Raw genomic sequence first — 21,461 nt, 5'->3', positions numbered from 1 at the left:
AAGAATATTGATTTATGTAAAATTAATATCAATAAACGTAGGATGTTTTTTTACTTAAATTGTTAAATTTTTTTCATCTCCCTTCTTTCCTTTTACAGTATAATGCTCCAAACGCTTGAACTTTTTAGCGCCTGTTTTTTATTATTCTTTCATTGGTTGAGGTAACGTAATTTCTTTCGGTGCGGCAAATGCGAAACCCTATAGAAACTAAGGGAATTAGTCAGCCATAAAATGAAAATAACTAAAAATGGTCAGTGCTAGAATAAGGAAACCTTTTCCCCCCACTTTATTGTCCTTTTGGAAAACACTGGGGGGATTATGTATAAATTCTGATTTCCCATGAAAAATCCAACATTAGTTTTTCACCTCTTGAAATTTTTTGTACGTTAAGTTAAGTGAAGTCCTAGTGTGCGAAAATGTGTGTCGCCAATATTTTAAGAAAAATCGCATTATTGTGTGCTGTTGCTCTACCGCGATTTGATATCAAAAAATATCTCGACCGCATATCGGTGGAAGACAGCGAAAGCAATTATCGCTTATTTAAAAAGGCCGCCAACAGCTGTTCGAGTGATGCATTGGCGATAGTGTTTTGCTTGGGACATTTTGGCGGTGATGTCCGCCTATTAAATATAGCAGGTGAAATTATAACATACCGACTAGCTACGGAAAAAAAGGAGGATAAAGATATCGGCGCCTATATAACCCATCTTCTAATGCATTACCATCGACAACGCGCGTTAGGTAAATATATTTCACTTATAATAATAACAATTACAAAAAATGTAGTAAATTTTTAATTTTTATTTTAATAAAATTTTTATTTTTGTTAAAAATAGATATGCTCGCCATTTCGAATATAGGAGCCGAATCAATGCGAAGAAAACGTCCTGCAGAAGAGCCTGTAGCAGGACCTTCGCGAAGACGCCCTGGTCACACCGTCGAAGTCATTATGTTATCGGGTAAATATTACTTTTTTGGCGACACGCGAAAATTTTATACATACATACATATATATATATATATATATATATATATATACATATATATAATTTTATTTTTTGTTTATAAACTCGGACGATGAAGACGACTCATTTGAACCCAGCTACTCTCCTGTATATTCTCCTGAGCGTCCTTCTCCTGATCCCTTTCCCTCCCCCGTTCGCTTTCTCCACAGTCTTCCGAGGATGATAATTTCGAGAAGGCTATTCAGGATTTCATCGATGAACTCCCAGACCTGGAAGCCGACTCTTCCTACCAAAATTAATCACATACTATTTTCTCATTAATTTTTAATTTTCTCTCTTTTATCGTTATATTATGTAATATAATTTCGTGTACTTTCCGTAGCGGTAAAATAATCTTTCTGTACATAAATATTAAGCACTATGTAAATATTTTTCCCTGTATATTATATCATATTCCCTTGCTATATAAATAAAGATGTTTTTTATTTTTAAGAGACGAAAATATTTTTCTTCCCTTCCTTTCTTCCCTGCGTCTCCGTGACGTCATAGACTCTGTCCTAAGACACCGTATCAAACAGTCTCAGCTACCCGGCCACGAAACTGAAGTATGTGCTCCTATATTGATGAAACGTAAATTTATCAATAGTCATTGTTCGTTACCATACGGCTATGTAGCAGAACGATAATTTTTCTTCTCTGTTTTCTCAACTCTCGTTTTTAAAGTTGCAATATAACGAATTTGCATGTTTTCCGTCACATAAGAAATTTTGTACATTGCGAAATTATTATTTACATTTAAACATAAGTATAATATTTAATAAAAATTTTTTATTTTAAATCGCTTATATAAAAACATTTACTATTTTCCTATCCTTTCTCTCCTCGTCTAAGCGTCGTCATAAAGCTCTAAAACCTTCGTAATCGCTACCTGCACAGACTTGCTTTTTACGACCCCTTCTATTCTCGTGACGTCACCATTCTCGGTGGCCGCCATCTTGCCGATTCTTACACACGTGTTATTTTGCCGCGTTTTTCCCTCTCACTCAGAAACATGCTCCTCATCCAATCAAACTGCCAGCAACTATAGGGAAGCCAATCAGAGCGTAGGGTCCCCTATGCCGGAGGACTACTCTCTACAAATACTACATCTAATCCTTATTCTAATAAGATTTCAGCTAGCCCAGCATACTAGGACCCAGGTTCGAGCCCGAGCATGTTCACGCGTCCGAAAAAATAAAAAATAAAAAAATAAAAAATAAAAAAATAAAAAAAAATTTAAAGGGAAAATTGCCTCGTAGACGTCCACGAGTCCTCTCCACTCTTTTTTTCCACAGACACCCTTAGGGGGGAGGGCCCCAGACAGGCACAGCAGGGGGTCGGCGCCAGTGGCCGAGGAGTGGGGGTTTGTTGTGTCTCGTTCTATAGTTGCCCCTATACTACTTATATTTATATAAATAATACATTGTTCTTATAGAACCATCGATTATACTGATTGGAAAAAAGAGCTGTACTGTACAGATATTGAACACATATTGAACACAATGCGAAATTGCTCTTTATAACATGCATGAATCATGCATAAATATTAATATCGGTAACGGCAGAAGTAAAATTGTCGGTATTATTGATAATTTAGTCGAAAATACCGACAATTTTAGTTATGTCTAAATGAAGGCGCTAACCCGTCGGAGTTCGTCCGTCGCTTTGGGATTCCCTTAAGTCTCAGCCAATCCATTCTGCATTTAAGATCAGAGACAAGAAGCTGTTGTTTCCTCCCCGCTGACTAATGTCGTGATAGCGGCGTATACGACGGCACAAGCTCGTTTAACGTTATATTCTTATTTAGAGCGATTAGATCGTCGCGTTTTGTATTACGATATTCATGTATTTACGTGAGCAGCGGTGATCCGAACGAGTATGAACCGCGTACGGGAAATTTTCTAGACGATTTTCTATGACCGATGAACTCGAGAGCTACGGGAGCGGTAGCTATATCGAGGCGTTCGTGTCCGGTGGTCCGAAATTTTATGCATATGTTGTACGCGCACCAGACGGTCAAACGCACGAGGCATGTAAAGTTAAAGGCATAACCCTAAATTACGAAAATTCGCGGTTAGTCAATTTTAATAGTATTAGGAATTTATTGCTAAATACACGATGTTTAATTTCTACTGCTGTATTGCCTTACACGCATATCTAATAAACGTATCTATAGATAACAGTAATATAACCGTATCTGCCTTCTTCACATGTTTGAACACAATTTCATATTATTCATACGGCCTATGTGTCTTCGCATATATCTTCCAAGAAGAACAACATTGGATTGTGTGCGTGTGCGCGCGCGCGCGCGTTTGTGTACACACATACGCACAACACACAAACACACATACATATAAATAGTAAATTTTTATTACATATATATAAATATTTATCTATACAATAACAAAAAAATATATAAATAATATAATATATTTATATAAATAATACATTGTTCTTATAGAACCATCGATTATACTGATTGGAAAAAAGAGCTGTATTGTACAGATTGTAAGTTATAGACAGTTACATGATAATATCTAAAATATATATACGTATCATACAGGGTTGGGAAAGTTACTTTATAAAAGTAACTCGTTACCGTTACCGTTATTTTTTCTAAAAAGTAACTCGTTACCGTTACTCGTTACCAATTTTAAAAAGTAACTCGTTACCGTTACAGTTACTAAAAAGTAACGAGTCGTTACAATTTCCGTTACTTTTTTACAATACAAACTAATAAATTATTTTGCATAAGAAAAACTTTTAAAAAATTGTAAGCAAGATTTCATTCAAGGTTTATTACAAAATAAATGATTAAATTTTATCGAAATTCTTTATTAATTTTTAATAAAATTTGTTGCTCCATAGTATCATCATTTAAATGCCCTCTTTGTGGTGTTAATACAGAGCCACCGATGCTAAACATTCTTTCTACAGATGCACTGCTTGGTAGAGCTGTATTATATTTAATAAAAAGTTTTTTAAGTTTTGGATAGTCGTTTAACATTTCTATATTACAATTATTTGATTTTAAAAACCGTTGCAATTCTTCTTGTTCAGATTCATTTTGCACCGTTTTTTGCTCAAAAATGAAAAAATCATCGTGATCGTCAGATTTTCCAGCTTTTGAAGAATTTTCAGTTGATCGGATTCCCAATAAATCCTCCAAGTAATTTTCAGCACGTTTTCTTTTTTCTCCGGTTAACCAGTTTAACTTAAATTTTGGATGTAAACATGCTGCTATTATTAATTCTTTTGTTTCAAATATTGTAAGAAATCTAAAATCAAATATAGTAAATTAAGCGACATTGTTTGTTTTATTGAAATTAATACTTTTGAATCAATAGTTTAAAATAAAATAATATTTTTCAATTAAATCCTTATTTAAAATTAAATAACATATGTATTAATCAAATTAATAAGTTACCTTTTATTTAAACCTTGCTGAATAGCTTCAACTAATGAATGGCAATCTATAAGGTCAGATTTATTGAGATTTTCTAATTTTCGTTGCAAGGTACTTAGAACTGGTAGTAAATAAGAGCTCTGCTTTTCCGAAAAGATAAAGCTCTCATTGGATATCGCGCGTCGCGTTATCGCACTGGTCTACAAGAGCCATAAGTTGATCAATCACATTCAAGCATTTTTACAACATAATAAGAATGCTAATTGGTCGATTTGCTTACGGCTTTACGGTTAAGATAAAAATTTTATCACGCACAATAGCAAGAATAATATCTTAAATAAATCAAAAAATTTGAAAAAAGTAACGATAAAAGTAACTGTTAAATTCGTTACTCGTTACCGAAAAATGTAACGAAGTTACTTTTTCCGTTACAAATAAAATTTGTAACGCCATTACCGTTACAGTTACCGAAAAAAAGTAACTGTAACGGTAACGGCGTTACAAGTAACGCGTTACTTCCCAACCCTGGTATCATACATACAGGGTGTAACAGAGCGTCCATATCAGCAGTGTTTTGAGGAAACAACGCATTTTTGTGAAAAATGTTTCATGCAAAAGTTATAGGGCTCTAATTGGCGTATTATATAATAATATTATTAGTATGACCTTGAATAGCACCGTCAAAGTCATATAAAAATCACTTTGAATTTTTTAAATAGAATCTACTATTTTTCATTATATATTCTTGTAGCTTATCTCGAGAGCTTTTCAAAACACTATAATAAAGTATTTTTAGTAATTATTTACTAACTAATTATTTAAAAACCGTTTTCTCATACTCTTTACATCTTTGGAGTACTTTTCCTCATAAGGATTGCTTCCTAATAATGAAGATGTATATATTTTTTCTCTTTTCCTACCACATTATATATACACAGCCTGATAGACTATTATATACGCGAAATTTGGTGCCATCAAAAAAAGAAAAAATACATCGTCAGCAATCACAATAATAATTCCTTCCAATAATTTATAAGCTTTTATTACTATATATGATTGGTACGGATCATATGAAGGATAATTATTTTGTCTTTCAAAAAGTTTCTTCAAATTTCTTCTGGAATAACTGTTTTTTAATTAACCAGAATATTCATGCATAAACCGCCTATGATACGAAATAGTTTTTAAAGCAACCAGCACACAAATAAAAAGCGCCTTTGAGATCAAATTTTTTTTAATAACCAGAGCGTATATGCAAACCGCTTCCGGAATAAAATATTTTTTAAACCAACCAGCACACGAATAAAAATCGCCTCTGGAATAAAATATTTTTTCAATAACCAGAGCGCATATGCAAACCGCTTCTGGAATAAAATATTTTTTAAATTAGCACACAAATAAAAATCGGCTCTGAAACAAAATGTTACTTTTTTAATAACCAGAGCACACATTCAAATCGGATCTGGTGTGAAATATTTCTTTCAACAACTAGCTCACGAATTGAACGTTTCTGAATTACATTTTTCAACCAAAGCGTACATGCAAAGCGTTTTTGGTGGAAAATATTTCTTTCGACAACCAGCTCACGAATTGATCGCTTTTGGGATACATTTTTCAACCAAAGCGTACATGCAAAACGCATTTGGTAGAAAATATTTCTTTCAACAACCAGTTTATGAATTGATTGCCTCTGGCTAACTAACTACTGTGACACAACTACTATTGCAAAATAAATATAATCAATTTTCAGTGAAATATACAAATAAGCAAAAGATTAATGTTTTAATAAATTTAAAGTTACTATTACATATATACAAACATATACACACATGTAGATAATATATAACACATGTATAGTATGCTCGGATAAGAAAGAGATGGACAGAGAAGAATGGGCAAAGAGAGAAAGAAGATATGAGTGTAACTGAGCAAGTGTCTGTACAAGTGCCAAAAGTAAGAAAAAAAAGGAAATAGTTATATCTTTCTCCGTAGCAATACTTTATGCCCACTAATGTTTAGTGACTGATATGAATTATCAATCGATATATCGTTTTACAGCCATTCCCTCGCTTACTCATTTCTATTCTCTCTCTCTTTCTCTCTTTCTTTCTCTCTCTTCCTCTTTCTTTTCTTGTCCACATCTGTCTATTCATTTATAACAAAAATATGAATACTAAATACTATGTGTATCATATATAATGTATATGTTTATGTGTATACAGTCATTCTAAATTCCATTTGAAGATCAATTTTATATTACAATTTTTTATACAAAAGACTTTATGTTGTTTTCTATTTAGGAATTACTTTAAAGATATAATTAAAAAAAAAGAAATTTGGAATATATTTTTATATAATATTGCATTATTTATATTTATATTTTTGTGTAGACTGTACGGAAATAAAATTAAATAATATCTAGTATCATATTAGTATATAGTATACATTAAAATAATTCCTTCTAAAATTATGGTATATAAATATACTAACTTTTTGATCCTTATTCTTTTTAAAGAAAGTCTACGGGCAAGCGTCTCTCGAAAATTATATTTTCATCCCATTAGTAGACACACTATTAAAACCATACTACAAAAACATAACACTCGTTTTTTAAATTTAACACGTTATAACAATTGAGCGTACTTTTGCGGTAATCTCTTGTTACGCGTATGTACACGACACGCGTGACTGATTATCTACCGCGCACTGATATGATCGCATGTGCCTGCCTACATGTGTGTGTGCATGGTACAGTCGACTTATTTTCCGATCCATACATATAAAAACAAATGCGCATCTTTATAAACGAATATTCTCTAACCAAATAAAAAAATTATTTTCATATTGATTAAAATTAATTCGATACATAAAACTATTATTCATAAATATTTTACGACAAAAATTAAATTTCTAAATTTTGGCTTTAGAAAAAGTTTATTTTCTATAAATATAGGCAAGCTTGTATAAATATGTAAATGTTTGGTAACATAAGAGGATAAAATATATCAAATTTTTTTTTCTCATTTATAAATTACTCAATATAACTATAAATAATAATAGATTGTCATAAAGATTATATGTATATATATATATATCATGCTCCTCGCACATCCGTTTACACGTTTATTCACGCTGCTCTCTCTCTCTCTCTCTCTCTCTCTCTCTCTCTCTCTCTCTCTCTGCTCGTTCTTTATTGTATTCTTTCATCCCCATTATTATATTCTTTTATTTCTTTGACTTTTATTCTTTCTATTCTCGTCTTCCTACATAATAATACATTAATTTATTCATCTTTATTTTATAGAATATAAATGAGATATTGTGTATCTTATAAATAGAAACAATATTTAATTATATGTATTTTTATATGTACATCTGTTGTATTTAATTATAGTTAAATAGAAAAAGAAAATAACTTATTGTTGTGTATCATTTATGCTTTATAAAATAAAAATAAATAAATAAATTTATTTGTTTTCATGTAGGGAGACAAGAATAGAAAGAATAAAAGTTGAGCAAATAAAAGAATATAATAATGGGAATAAAAGAATACAATAATGAACAAGCTCTGAGAGAGAGAGAGAGAGAGAGAGAGAGAAGCGCGAATGAACGCGTAAGTGAATATGCGAGGAGCATGAAGCTAAGCGATACGTAGTACATAGCGAGCAAGCGATTAGAAAGAGACAGAGCGTATGATCAAGAGAGAAAAGATACTGCAATAATGTTAGTGCGTACATGTATGTACTTTACACGCACGAAAGAGACAAAGATAGTACAATTATATCTGTCCTTGTCTTGTAAGATTGCAGCTTTGCCTATCACGACATCACGCAACTAATCTACTGCTCTGTTTTACTCTTGAGCCTCGATCTTGCACACACACATATGCACAAAAATTTTATTTTGCAAAATCTTTTTTATAAAGTTTCTAAACTCACTTCTCTAAGTTCACTTATACTCTTTGATGAAATGCCGAGTGCGGAGTTTACTGATTAGGCACGTGCAGATTACAAACATGTTATATTAAATAAATGTTGATGGCAGAAGCCAATAACAAAACTGTAATTTTCTCATTTTTTTCACTTTTTATATGAAATCGTAAACTCCGCACTCCGTTATTATGTATACTTTAATTATGGAAAAGGATTTGTTGATTTATGATAGATAGAATATCTATTTATAATAAACAAAAAGATTTTGCATAATAACTAATATTCGCATTCTATTGGAAAAAAGCACAGTCTGACATTTTCTTAATATGATGTCGATGAATTTTTCCCTCCAATAAGAAAATATTTTATTAAATGTATAATAAGAAAAATATTTTGAAGAGACAATGCTTGATAAGAATGATGGAATTTGATTGGTACTATAAGCCTATATTCTCAGGCAGATATCTGAATTTTCAGTCACGACACCCTCTTTGCCAAAAGAAAGACACGATCATTGGCCTTACAAATAAAACATTTCTGCTTTTGCATCCTAGATCTTATTTAAAAAATCTCGAGCTTGTTGTTAATATTCTATTGAATAATTATTATCCTTTATTCTATATATTTAAAATTATTAATAAAAGATTAAAATTTTTTATCTCAAAGATTAATTCTAAAAGTATTACTGGCACAAACAAAAAAGAAATCTCATCTTTTTTTAATACATGTACCAGCCATCTCCGAATAATTCAACCAAGCGATTCGCGATTTAGATACAAAAGTAACATATATAGGCATAAACAAATTCAATCGTTTCATCAAATTACATAAAGATAAATTACCTAAAGATTTACATAAAAATGTAGTTTATTAAATTGCATGCAATAATTGCGACGCCTTCTATGCAGAGCAAACACACACGTAAATTTTTGAGTACCGGGATGAAGGAGCATCGCAATCACAAAAATACATCGCAATACTCAGTGATAACAAATCACAGACTATTAAATCATGAATTCAATTAAGATAACGTGGAAATCTTAACTGAAGAACCGAACCTCAAAGAGAAATTATTGTCTACGATGATATACATAAAGAGACAAAAAATAGTATAATATATATTATATATTTACAATATTACTTATATATTTATAATACTACAAAAGATCAAAGCATTGTAAAATATATTATGGACAGAGCATATCAAAGTCAACCACCTGACGACCATCAATCATTCGAAGATTGCAATTCATTTATAAAGCTTAATGATGTTTATACATCTCAACAATATGACAAAAAGCATGGTTTTAGAGAGAATAGCAAAACACGGAACAACACATGTTTATTCTGCGAAAAAAAATTGATTATTATGACAAATCAGTAAATAATAATTTGAGATTTATATCGAAAAATATGCAAATATATTGTGAAAAAATGACTCAATTGATCGCTTCTAACAATGAGAACAATGAACTGTTGCAACATATTAAAATTTAGGATGTTTTTTTTTCTTATATAATTTTGCTATAGATTTTTGAAATATATGTATATGCCACTTGTATAGAATGTCCGACAAGTAAGTGACCAAACAAAAGGTGGATTGGATCAAACTGAGTCGAGAAGTCCTGTGAACCATTTTTTTATAACACTTAATAAAGAAATTATTACTGAGTAAAGTCTGATCAATTAGCGCCAACCTTTAGCCAGGCGCACATCGGTCATCCACGCGCTACCACATATTACCAGACGCGTGGTTCATCGACAAGCGCCCGGCTAAAGATTGGCGCTGATTGGCTAGACTTTACTCAATAATAACTCCTTTATTAAGCGTTATAAAAAAAATGGTTCAAGACTTTTCGACTCAGTTTGACCAAAACTATTTCCACTAATAATTTCCAATAATAATTATTAAATTAGGAGCATGTATAATGATTGTTTGAATCGAGTATGAACGTCGCCAGTTGTATCATCGGCGGGCAATACAATGAGGGGCTCGCCAGCGGCGCCACTGGCGCTGAGTGACGTGTTCGTATTCCCTCGATGCACTTGAGTTAGTTAGTACACACCATTCGGCAGTAGTTTTAAGAGTTACATGTATTCCATTTATATTCATTAAATATTTACGTAGTTTATATCGAAGTTTAGTTTCATCTGTCCATCGAAATCAAACATTGGTCCTTCGAGCCGGATAAGGTGCAACAAGTCGAAGGTAGTAATACAGTCCATGAAACAAGAAGTACGAGAAAGGTTAGGTTAAACGAGACAGTACAATGGCCGAGATCACGAAATTCAGCAAGCAACGTGGATTTACCAAATCAAAGCTGACTAAATTCGAAACAAGGGTTGATCGAATACAAGAAGATCGAATAAGCCGAGAAGAAGTGGAGATATATCTCACAAGACTAGAAGAGATACAGAACGAGTTCGAGAAGATACAGCATGAGATCGCTGCCATCACGGAAACCGAGACCGACGACGCGAACGCAGCAGAAGACGCGGAATTCGATGAAAGGTATTTCAATCTGAAGGCTAGGCTAAAACAATGGCTAAATGGCATGACGGCGCAACGAACCAAGGCACGTTCGCCAGCAAATGACGAAGCGTTGACGCACGTATTGCAGCAAGGCGAGCTCATAACACGATTGAGCTTGCAAAGTAGTGGTTCGCAATCGTCGAGCAGTGACGGCAACGCAGTCACGAGGTTATTAGAGCAGCAAACAGATACTGCGCAACCTCGCGGATGCGGGCGGAACTGTCAATCAGGAATCAAGGATTAAATTGCCGGTTGTAAAACTTCCGACGTTTGACGGGCAAACGGAGGAATGGAAGCGGTTTTCAGAAACATTTCAGTCTATGATACATTCCAACGAGAATATACCAAACATTCAAAAATTTCAATATTTGGTTACCTCCTTAGATGGTTGCGCAGCAAAGATCATCGAATCAATCGAGCTGAGCGAACTATGCAAACTATGCGGTTGTATGAGAATTGTTGAAGAGGCGATTCGACGATCCAAGAGCTATAAAAAAGAAGCATATTCAATGCTTATTTACGATGCCGAAAGTGGAGAAGGAGCCATGGCGATTCGAGGATTAGTGGATTACACGTTGAAACATCTGAGAGTGCTAAAATCTCTAAATTTGCCTACAGATTCGTGGAACGAGCTTGTCATACATATGATCGAGGCTAAGCTCGATGCAGCAACTCTACGCACATGGGAACAAAGCGTAATTGCGGTTGACGTAACTCTAGTGTCTTTGACTGATTTTCTAGAGAAGAGATGCCAAATATTAGAGAGAATCGAAACTAGAGTCAAGGATAAGGAGATAACACGGAAGACCGAATCGGACAAAAAAAGGGCGAAATCTCATAGTCATGAGAAACCAATAACATTAGCTAATTCAACTGAATCTGGTAAATGCTATTTATGTCAAGGTAATCATTTTATGTATTGTTGTGATAAGTTTTTAGCGTTGGCGATTGATGATAGAATCAAGGAGGTTCGCCGGCTAAAGCTTTGCACCAATTGCTTATGCAATGATCACTTCGTGAAAGCCTGCAAGATTAGATCTTGCCGAGAGTGCTCTGGGAGACATAACACGCTATGCCATCGTCCGACAGCAGATAAGCACGTTCCATGTGGCGCGAGTATCAGCGTGCAAAAGGTTCCGTCCTCGAGCGATGAGGCGAGCAATAACGTTGTCGTTCACCATGCAGTGAACGAGCCAACCAGAAGGCACGTATTCATGGCCACCGCAGTGGTCAACGCAATTCATTCGAATGGATCCATCGTTCCATTATGTATCCTGCTCGACAGCGCTAGTGAAGCGCATTTTATAACACACTCGGCGTGCAACCGATTAGGCGTCAGGCGCAATCGAGCTTCTGAAATTGTCACGGGATTAAGCGGGATCGAAAATATTGTGAGTCAATGTTGCAAGGTTGCTGTACAGTCGAGACATTCTAGCGTTTGCGCAACCATTCGCACTTTAATCGTACCTAAAATCACGAAAAAATTATCGGCAATCGAGTTAGATTATGACACGTTTAAAATACCGTCGAACATCAAACTCGCGGACCCGGAAGTTTATAAGCGAGGTTCTATCGATATGCTAATTGGAGCAGAATTCTTTTTTGACTGGCTAGAGTTGGGAAGAATCGAACGCGGAGACAATCTTCCAATATTGCAGAGTATAAAGCTTGGTTGGATAATCGCCGGATCGGTCGCGCGTATTGCTAACATGTCTCTACTTTGCAATTGCACCACACTAGCAACATTGACATGCTCGTTAGAGCATTGCGAGACTCTTAATCAAACTTTGAGTAAATTCTGGGAAATCGAAAATTCTAAAATTAATGCGATTCAACCGCGATTGAAGGAGGCAATAGAGAGCGATGAGTTTTGCGAAAAAACAACCACGCGAAACGACAACAATAGATTTGTAGTACGACTTCCGTTTCTTGACGATCCGAAGCTATTAGGCGAATCGAGAGAGACCGCGAGGAAACGGTTAATGCAATTAGAGCGGCGCTTCAATAGAGATAAGACGCTTCATGAAAGGTAGAATTTATGCGCGATTATCTTGAATCGGGACACATGTCGCCAGTGATCGAAACCAATCAAACCGCGAAGCGACCAGTGGTATACTTATTGCACCATGGCGTAATTAAGGAAGCAAGTACGAGCACAAAGCTCCGTGCAGTCTTCGATGCATCAAGTAAAACTAGCTCAGGGAAATCGCTCAACGACATTCTCCCCGTCGGGCGTACGATTCAGAGAAATTTGATTGATATTGTTATTCGATTTCGTTGTTATAATGTCGCGTTAACCGGAGATATTCAGAAAATGTATCGACAAGTAATCGTACACCCGGACGAGATTGCCAACGAGTGTTATGGAGATTTTCCGTTAACGAACCCATTCGAGAATTTCGCCTGAATACTATCACATACGGTGAGACGAGTTCGGCTTATTTAGCAATAAAATGTATTCATAAGATTGCGGAAGGATACAAATATGAACTTCCGGTGGCGTCACGAGCATTAACCGATCAGACATAGATAGTAGATGACATTTTAGCAGGTGCAGAAAATGCTGAGGATGCGATTTTACTGCGGGAACAGCTTACGGCGATACTGAAATCCGGAGGATTTCAGGCACACAAATGGTGCTCCAACTGCACAGAAGTCTTGAAGAAAATACCTCCACATTTGAGAGAGGATATGTCCAATCTTAGTATTGACTCAAACAATACAATTAAAACACTCGGAATTGAATGGAGGCCCAAGGACGATCAATTTCAATTCTGCGTTCACGGAATGGAAGCTGCTTAAACCAAGCGTGAGATTCTGTCAGCAATTAGCAAGCTATTTGATCCACTCGGTCTCATAGGACCTATAATAACGACGGCGAAGATCATTATGCAGGCAACCTGGCGAACCGAATGCCAATGGGACGAGTCGTTGCCAGACAATATCGTAGAAAAATGGGAACAATTCCAGAAGGATTTAAGTATAGCCGAGACGGTTCTCATCCCAAGACGAATCATTCCAAGTGAAACTGTAACTAACATATATCTACAAGGATTTTGCGATGCATCCGAGAACGCATATGGAGCGTGCTTGTACGTCAGACCAGGAACGAGCGCGGCGTACTAGAATTCAGACTATTATGTTCTAAATCACGAGTTGCGCCGATCAAGCCGACACCTATACCCCGATTGGAGTTGTGCAGCGCGGTTCTTCTCGCTCATTTAATTACGGAAGTTAGACGAAACCTAACCGTAAACATTGATGGCATACAAGCCTGGACAAACTCTCAGGTAGTGCTGTGGTGGATTCGTAGCGACGCGGCCCGATGGAAATCCTTCGTAGCGCATCGCGTGGCCGAAATCGTCGAGATGCTGCCAGCCAAACACTGGAACCACGTAAAGGGCACAGAAAATCCCGCAGACATAATTTCACGAGGTGCAACTTTGTGCCAACCAAATACTCCAAGCTGTGGTGGTCGGGACCGCACTGGTTGCAAGAAGAAGCTCTAGCCAATTCTGGAAGCATTGAGATATTCGAGCCGCCAAACGAAATACCCCAAAAAATTCAAATAGAGAAATGAAGAAACGCATGAATCTGCACACTTATTAGTAACGAGAATTCGATACTCAAGGAGTTGATTGACAAGTTTTCATCACTAACACTAATAGTGCGTGTATTAGCATATTGTATGCGCTACATGCTTAATCTGAGGAAGGATCAGAGCGAACGAGAGTTGTGAAGATTATTGGTTTCGGAACTGCAAACGGCACATATTCGTCTCATTTTACACGTGCAAGCGACTGAATTTAAAGACGAGATTGGCAGCTTGGAGAAGAGTCGGGGATTAAAATCAACCAGCAAAATTCTACAGTTATATCCGTTTCTAGATGAAAGAGGTATTCTCAGGGTAGACGGTCGGCTACAACACTAAGCGTGGTCCTTCGATAGAAAACATCCGATAATTTTGCCGACGGGAACTCGATTCTCGAAATTGTTATTCGAGAGAGAACATATTCGTTTGTTACATGCCAGTCAACAACTCTTGCTATCCTTTATAAGGGAGCGATACTGGCCGCTCAAGGGCCGTAACTTAGCGAGAATTGTTTGCCACGAGTGCATTTGTTGCGCAAAAAATAATCCACGAGGTCTGTCTCAAGTAATGGGATCCTTACCCAGCGATCGAGTACGTCCCAGCCGAGCATTCGCAGTTACCGGCGTCGACTTCGCCGATCCTATTACAACGCTTGTCAACAAGGGACGAGGACGTAAAACAAACAAGTCTTACATCGCGCTTTTTGTTTGCTTCTCTACTAGGGCCATTCATTTGGAGGCTACTAGTAAGCTTACATCTGCAGCATTCCTCGCGATGCTCCGTCGATTCATAGGCCGGAGAGGACGCCCGCGCAAACTCTACGTAACGAACTTCGTTGGCGCCAGAGCTTCAAGCTCGAGAGCTTGATCGAGAGCTTCAAGAGATTCATCAATTTGCTCAAGCTGAAGTTGAGGGAAACATCGGAAAGGTGCTTACTAACGAGGGAATCGAATGGAAATTCATACCTCCCTTTTCACCACACATGGGAGGACTTTGGGAGGCGGGCGTAAAATCCTGCAAGTACCACTTGAAACGAGTGGTGGGCAGCGCGCTATTCACATTTGAAGAGCTTTCGACTGCCTTGATCCAAATTGAAGCTTGTCTCAATTCGAGACCTCTCACTCCGATGTCGACGGATCCTGCTGACTTGCTACCTCTCACCCCGGCTCATTTTCTTGTAGGAGAATCGATGACAAGTTTTCCTGATACCGATGTGACCGACATTCAACTTAATCGGTTGGATCGTTGGCGTCTCGTGCAGCGTGTGATTCAGGATTTCTGGAAACGGTGGACGACCGAATACATCATCAATCTGCAAGGTCGAACGAAATGGAAGAAAAGACAGGACAATATCCAGATCGGAGATCTGGTGATTCTGCGTGACGAGAATTTGCCGCCATTAAGGTGGAAGTTGGGGCGAGTATTGGAGTTGCATTTTGGCAACGACGATTTAGTTCGCGTGGCAACCCTCAGGACTGCAAGCGGTAATTTTAAACGAGCGATTACCAAGTTGTGTAAGTTACCTGTAACCTTAAATAATGATAACAAAATTAGCATGGCTAATTTGGTAGGCGGTATGTTTGAATCGAGTATGAATGTCGCCAATTGTATCATCGGCGGACAATGCAATGAGGGGCCCGCCAGCGGCGCCATTGGCGCTGAGTAATGTGTTCGTGTTCGCTCGACGCACTTGAGTTAGTTAGTACACACCGTTCGGCAGTAGTTTTAAGAATTACATGTATTCCATTTATATTTATTAAATATTTACGTAGTTTATATCGAAATTTAGTTTCATCTGTCCATCAAAATCAAACAATGATTAAAAGGAATATGTTAATTTAGGTCTTGTGAATGGTATAATTGATACAACTGTATCAATTATACGAACTGCCGATAACAATCGAAATAGAGAAAATAAAGATAATAGTGTCATTAGGAATATAGTATATTATAGAATGTTTGAACGTTAAATTTAAAGTAATGGATAGAGCATTTATTATTAAGGAAACAATTTCCGATATGTTTATGTAATCAATGTTTCCGCCTGAAATAATGAAAGAAATCTTTCGCCATATATACCGATTATGAAATTTTATTAATTTGCTAATTGATATCCAAATATTGGAAAATGGAAATACAGAGATCTCTTCCCAGTCCGTATCCCTTATCAAAGGAAGTGACCTTTCTACATATATGTATGCGCCCGCAGATATATGAGACCTACAGTTTAAAGCGGGGACCACACACTTTTGCATAAACACATAATCTTAAGTATAAGGAAATTGATTGGTCCATTGCCTTATGCATAAGGAAAAATTTAGATTAAAAGACGGAAAATTTGTAGACGGTTTGTCCAAAACTTTTCATGGAACTGTCGTTATATCGGGTGTGAAAGTTTATTCCGTTTTTTTGTTTTTAAATCTGTTGAAACAGAAAACATTCTTTTTGGATCGGCATTCGAATTTGAGAGTGATCTAATAGCATTCAAAAAATGTTTGAGATTGGGGTATTTATCAATATTAGTGGAATACTGACTATGTAAAATTTATTTCCACATATTATCAAAGCTTAATTTTAATAGCTTTTTCTTTTCTGTTATTGTAAAATCTAGATGTAAAGTAAGCCATTATTTCTTTAAACCGTTTTCGTGAAAACCGTCAAGAGTTTCAGCGGTAAAAGAAACATCATCGAATGATGTTTCTCTATCAATATCTAATAATGCTAGATTATATTCAAAAATTTTTAATTTTGATAAAAATTTATCATTAATTGGTAATCTTTTATAAATTTCCTCGGCGGCAGTTACATAAAATTGCAAACAATTCTTTCGAACATTTTCAATTATATCTGCATATCCTTCTTTCATTAATTCGTTGATTCACATTCAGATCCGAAAAAAACGTCTTCTAACAATTTTTGATTCTCCTTTTCATCAAATTTAATATTATTACATAAATTATTCAAATGCTCTGACTTTAAAAAGTGTTTACAACTATGGTTGAATGTTCTATTGACTTTAGCTGCAATAAATGTATTCTATTTTCCACAACTTGGAAAAATACATTAAATGCATTAAATAAATTTAAAATATGCTGAAAAAATAAGAAATAGGCTTTTATATTTAGATCTTGCATCATAGATAATAAATTTGTTTCAGACTTTGTTTTTTCGCTTATGATAATTTCATTCGGAAATAACTTGATAGTATCCCAAGACTCAAGAAGTCTTTCAACACATGAATAGTGAGAAAGTCACCATGTATCAGATAACTTTAAAATTTTTAGGTTTGTTTCTTGAAAACATTCACAGAACTCTTGATAAATTGCCGAATGTTTTGGACTACTTTTAATAAAATCCGCGATTTTTTTAAAAATTCCTCGCAATAGTCCATACGGCATGCATAACTAATGCAATGAAATGACAAGGACATGAAAGTGTAATTAAATTTTTACAAATCTCTTCCAGCTTTCTTTTTTAAATGAGAGATGTTTTCCTATCATTACGGACGCATTGTCACATGACAAAGCAACAATATTTAAAAATGGAATATTTAATTTCCACATTTCAGCTTTAAAGGAATTAAACAATTTTTCTGCGCTGCAGTCTCTCGTATCAATATTAATTAATTTTACTAATTATGAACAAATGTTTAATGTTTTCGAATCAACATGCCGAACAAGAAACGTCATCCACTTTTCATTTGAAATATTGGACGTTTCATCAATAAAAATTGAAAATTTAATTTTTTGACTGCTGTTGACTATACGATCCGTCTCAATCGGATATTTGATATTATATTTGTACATTTTGTTCGGCCCATACTTATTTTTTTCAAAACATTATAATCTTTTTCTATTTCTTAGAAAAGAGTAAGAATATCTTTTGCCATTTGATGCAAAATATTTTTATCAGCAATTAACGCGGTATAGCGAATTTCTACTGATTTCTTTCGCTCTTCAAATGACAAAAGTGATTTGTTTATATTCATATCTTCATTTGATTTGTTTGTTTCATTTTCTTTACATTTTATAATATGTTTCTTGGATTCTGACGATTTGAGACAAACTACCAATAATAGATATATTGCAAAACGCGCAGAAAAATGAATTATGTGACATTTCGCGTAGCTATGGCTTAAACAAATCGATCTGTGACTGTTGTTGTTTAAAATGTTTTCGTGGTATTATTGTATTTGAACTTATATTGTCATTATTTGATAATAACGATGCACTTTCTTTATGACATGCAGAATCCGCATGTCTTATAATGTGCGATAAATTGCACGAAAAAATTTTATTACACGTAATACAATGGAAAAGGCTATCATCAAATGATATTTTACGTATCCAAGATTTAAATCGATCATCATTAAACCAAGCTTCTGAAAAGCTTCGCTTAGATTTATTTCTTAATGTATCACATATTTCTATATAGAATTATCAACAATAAGGACTTTAAAATGAAGAATGAAACAGATAAAAATAAATTTGAGATTTATAATTGGGATAGTTCCAACTTCCTGAACACCAAGATTTCACATAAAAGCACTGTTAAGAGAAAGTTATTAAAACGGAAGATAGCAGCGTAAAGAATTCGAGATAAATTTAAATTGATATAACCGATTTATTAATTTTGTGCTTACGTACTACTTATCTAGTCTACGTTTCGACGAGAAAAGAGACGAGAGCCTATTCTACATATTTGAAAATAACGAAAACAACGAAACTATTCCGAGAGAGCAACAAGAAAAAAATACTTTGTCAGCTGGTTTGGGCATCGAGACGAGCGGATATGACGGGTTGTGCGTTTATTTGTAAACACAAATAGAAATCTAGTCGAGAGAAACAATGAACATATTGGAGAATATTTCAGGTAAATATCATTAAAAATAATACCGGATATTGCACCTATAAAGTAGATATGTAAAATATATTATGTTTATAAAAGACTGAATAAAATATGGTACAATAGGTCTCCAGGCAAAGATCCACGTAATAAAAAAATCTAACGCGCCATTAGTGGAACCTCATGGATGGTGTGGAAGTCCACTCACTCTTTGTTCTTATATTATTGTTGTAACGATGTACCCCTATCGTTACCCGGCAAGTAGTCAGCCGGAAGTCTGCCGCCCGGCGAACACCAGCCGGGCAGTGGCAGAGGCGCCTAGCGCCCTTTTTAATACTTAAATTATCGCCGTTGCGATAAAACAACCGTACGAACGTTATACGGCCGCCGTTACGCCGTTATACGACAAGCCCGAGCACAGTCGAACGCTGCCGGAAGATCCCGAGCGTCACCCGCCGAAACGCCGCGTCGTTTCGCCCAGGGGAAGCGACGCGTTTACCGTAATTACCCGCCGAAAACAACGCGTCGTTATCCCCGGGGGCGAACGACGCAATTACCAATAGACGCTCGGGTATAAAAAGACAGCGTATCGGCATCTCATTACCAGAACGATTCCTGAATCCGCTCGAGCAATACGCTCCGAGATACAATACCAGAACCGATCCCGAAATTCGCAGCAACGACGGAACGTGAGGTTGACGTGTTCGCAGCCTCCGCCGAGCATTCTCGGTTTCCGTGCAGTCTCCGAAATCCTCACGTAAATCCGACCAACTCGACGAGAGCGGAATGTTCGCCGCTCTCCTAGATTACAGTCTATTATCCGACCGCTCCAGCCAGCCGGATCGTGGGTTTGCGAGTTCGCTGCCCCGTCGAGCTTTCTCGACTCCGCCGCGCTATCCTCGGTTCCGCATACGGAAGCAGGGACGGAGAGTTCTCCGCCCGATCGAGGGTATTCGATCTCCGATCGCATTCCCCCTACTGGGAATACGAGCATAATCCCGCGATGACGATCAACCACGTTTTACGATACTTGCGAGAATAATCACCGCGCCGAAATACCTGTCGCATACTATTCCATTGTATTCCGCGCACCGTCAAAACAAACACGGCCTTGCCGTACACACGCCGACCGACCGCGCCCTGTTTCTTACGCGTCTCGCGCGCCGTCAAAATAAACACGGCTTTGCCGTACACGCGCCGAACGACCGCACCCCATTTCTTGCGCGTCGCTCGCACCGTCACAATAAACACGGCTGTGCCGTACGAGTATCTTAAGCGGTTCAATATATCGAACCTCGCGCACCGAATAACGAACACGCATTACATCTAACGCGTTGCATCATCCGCCGCGCGCTAACGTCACACAACCTATTGTAAATCGACCATTGCCGAAAGAGGCAAATAAAGACGATACCTTCTAAATCTTTTCGTGTGTCTCACCTTTTCACGAGCCCTAATCCCGACCGAGTTCATCCGCGCACTCGCGAAAAGTAACCCCGTTACATTATAATATTTATAATTTTACATAAACATATTTGTGTAAATAATTAATAAAGTAATTATGAAAGTAATATAAAGTAATTAAGAAATCGCATATGTCCTCACATGTATATCACTTTTACTATATCATAATAAAACTTAATATAGCATAACGAATAAACATTTTGTATATATAATATATACAGGGTGTCCTAGACCACCCGTACACCCCTTTCCTTTCAAAAACTAAGCATTTTAGAGAAAAATTGTAAGGTTTTGAGGGGAACATAAGAGATAGTGTCATTGGTTTGACTTGCCTTGGATTGGTTGACATTGCCTTGGATGGCATTGTTAAGGTCAAGTCAAGGACACCTTTAATTTCTTAAATGGAACCCCTATTTTTTATTGCATATTCTTATAGCTTATAACGCGGTCACCTCGCTCGACGCTCGGATCGGCTCGTCGGTGTCCGGGTTCGAGAGAAGAAGAGACTCAAACTTACGAGACACAGTAAAGGTTGAAACGATATTTTATTCAGTGAGGGAAAGATAGATACAGCGTGCAGGGCCTGGCGATGTCGTGTGTGGAGCGGTGTTGCTGGTAGCAGGATGCGGGGCGCAAAGCGGAGGTGCAAAGCGATGGTTGCAAAGCGGCGAGAAGCGTAAGA

At 36.4% G+C, this 21,461-nt stretch overlaps 3 protein-coding genes across 3 annotated transcripts; all 3 read left to right on the top strand.

Moving 5' to 3' along the window:
- The first annotated feature begins 11,198 nt into the window (after window positions 1-11,198).
- Window positions 11,199-12,911, top strand: LOC138935308 (uncharacterized). The gene has a single exon (XM_070299759.1). The coding sequence runs from the start codon at window positions 11,199-11,201 to the stop codon at window positions 12,909-12,911; it is 1,713 nt and encodes a 570-aa protein (XP_070155860.1).
- An 856-nt stretch (window positions 12,912-13,767) lies between these two features.
- On the top strand, window positions 13,768-14,387 carry LOC138935307 (uncharacterized). Its single transcript, XM_070299758.1, has 2 exons — window positions 13,768-13,908; window positions 13,980-14,387. The coding sequence occupies exons 1-2, from the start codon at window positions 13,768-13,770 to the stop codon at window positions 14,385-14,387; spliced, it is 549 nt and encodes a 182-aa protein (XP_070155859.1).
- A 650-nt stretch (window positions 14,388-15,037) lies between these two features.
- On the top strand, window positions 15,038-19,058 carry LOC138935306 (uncharacterized). Its single transcript, XM_070299756.1, has 3 exons — window positions 15,038-15,215; window positions 15,316-16,132; window positions 18,905-19,058. Exons 1-3 carry the CDS (start codon window positions 15,038-15,040, stop codon window positions 19,056-19,058), a joined length of 1,149 nt encoding a protein of 382 aa, XP_070155857.1.
- Window positions 19,059-21,461: the final 2,403 nt, after the last annotated feature.

The sequence above is a fragment of the Polyergus mexicanus genome, unplaced genomic scaffold, assembly GCF_030449975.1.
Source record: "Polyergus mexicanus isolate NDT 795.1 unplaced genomic scaffold, iyPolMexi1.0 SCAF_8, whole genome shotgun sequence".
Classification (NCBI taxonomy): Eukaryota; Metazoa; Arthropoda; class Insecta; order Hymenoptera; family Formicidae; genus Polyergus; species Polyergus mexicanus.
Note: the sequence above shows the minus strand (reverse complement) of the source record. Positions and strands in the feature narration are given on the sequence as shown.

Excerpts from the sequence above, each read along its gene's own strand:
- LOC138935306 (XM_070299756.1), top strand. The coding sequence starts at position 15,038 with ATGGGATCCTTACCCAGCGATCGAGTACGTCCCAGCCGAGCATTCGCA. Across the intron at positions 15,216-15,315 it reads CATTCATTTGGAGGCTACTA|AGCTTCAAGCTCGAGAGCTT; the intron begins GTAAGCTTACAT and ends CGTTGGCGCCAG. Across the intron at positions 16,133-18,904 it reads AGCGGCGCCATTGGCGCTGA|AATTATCAACAATAAGGACT; the intron begins GTAATGTGTTCG and ends ATTTCTATATAG.
- LOC138935308 (XM_070299759.1), top strand. The coding sequence starts at position 11,199 with ATGATACATTCCAACGAGAATATACCAAACATTCAAAAATTTCAATAT.
- LOC138935307 (XM_070299758.1), top strand. The coding sequence starts at position 13,768 with ATGCAGGCAACCTGGCGAACCGAATGCCAATGGGACGAGTCGTTGCCA. Across the intron at positions 13,909-13,979 it reads GAATCATTCCAAGTGAAACT|ACCAGGAACGAGCGCGGCGT; the intron begins GTAACTAACATA and ends CTTGTACGTCAG.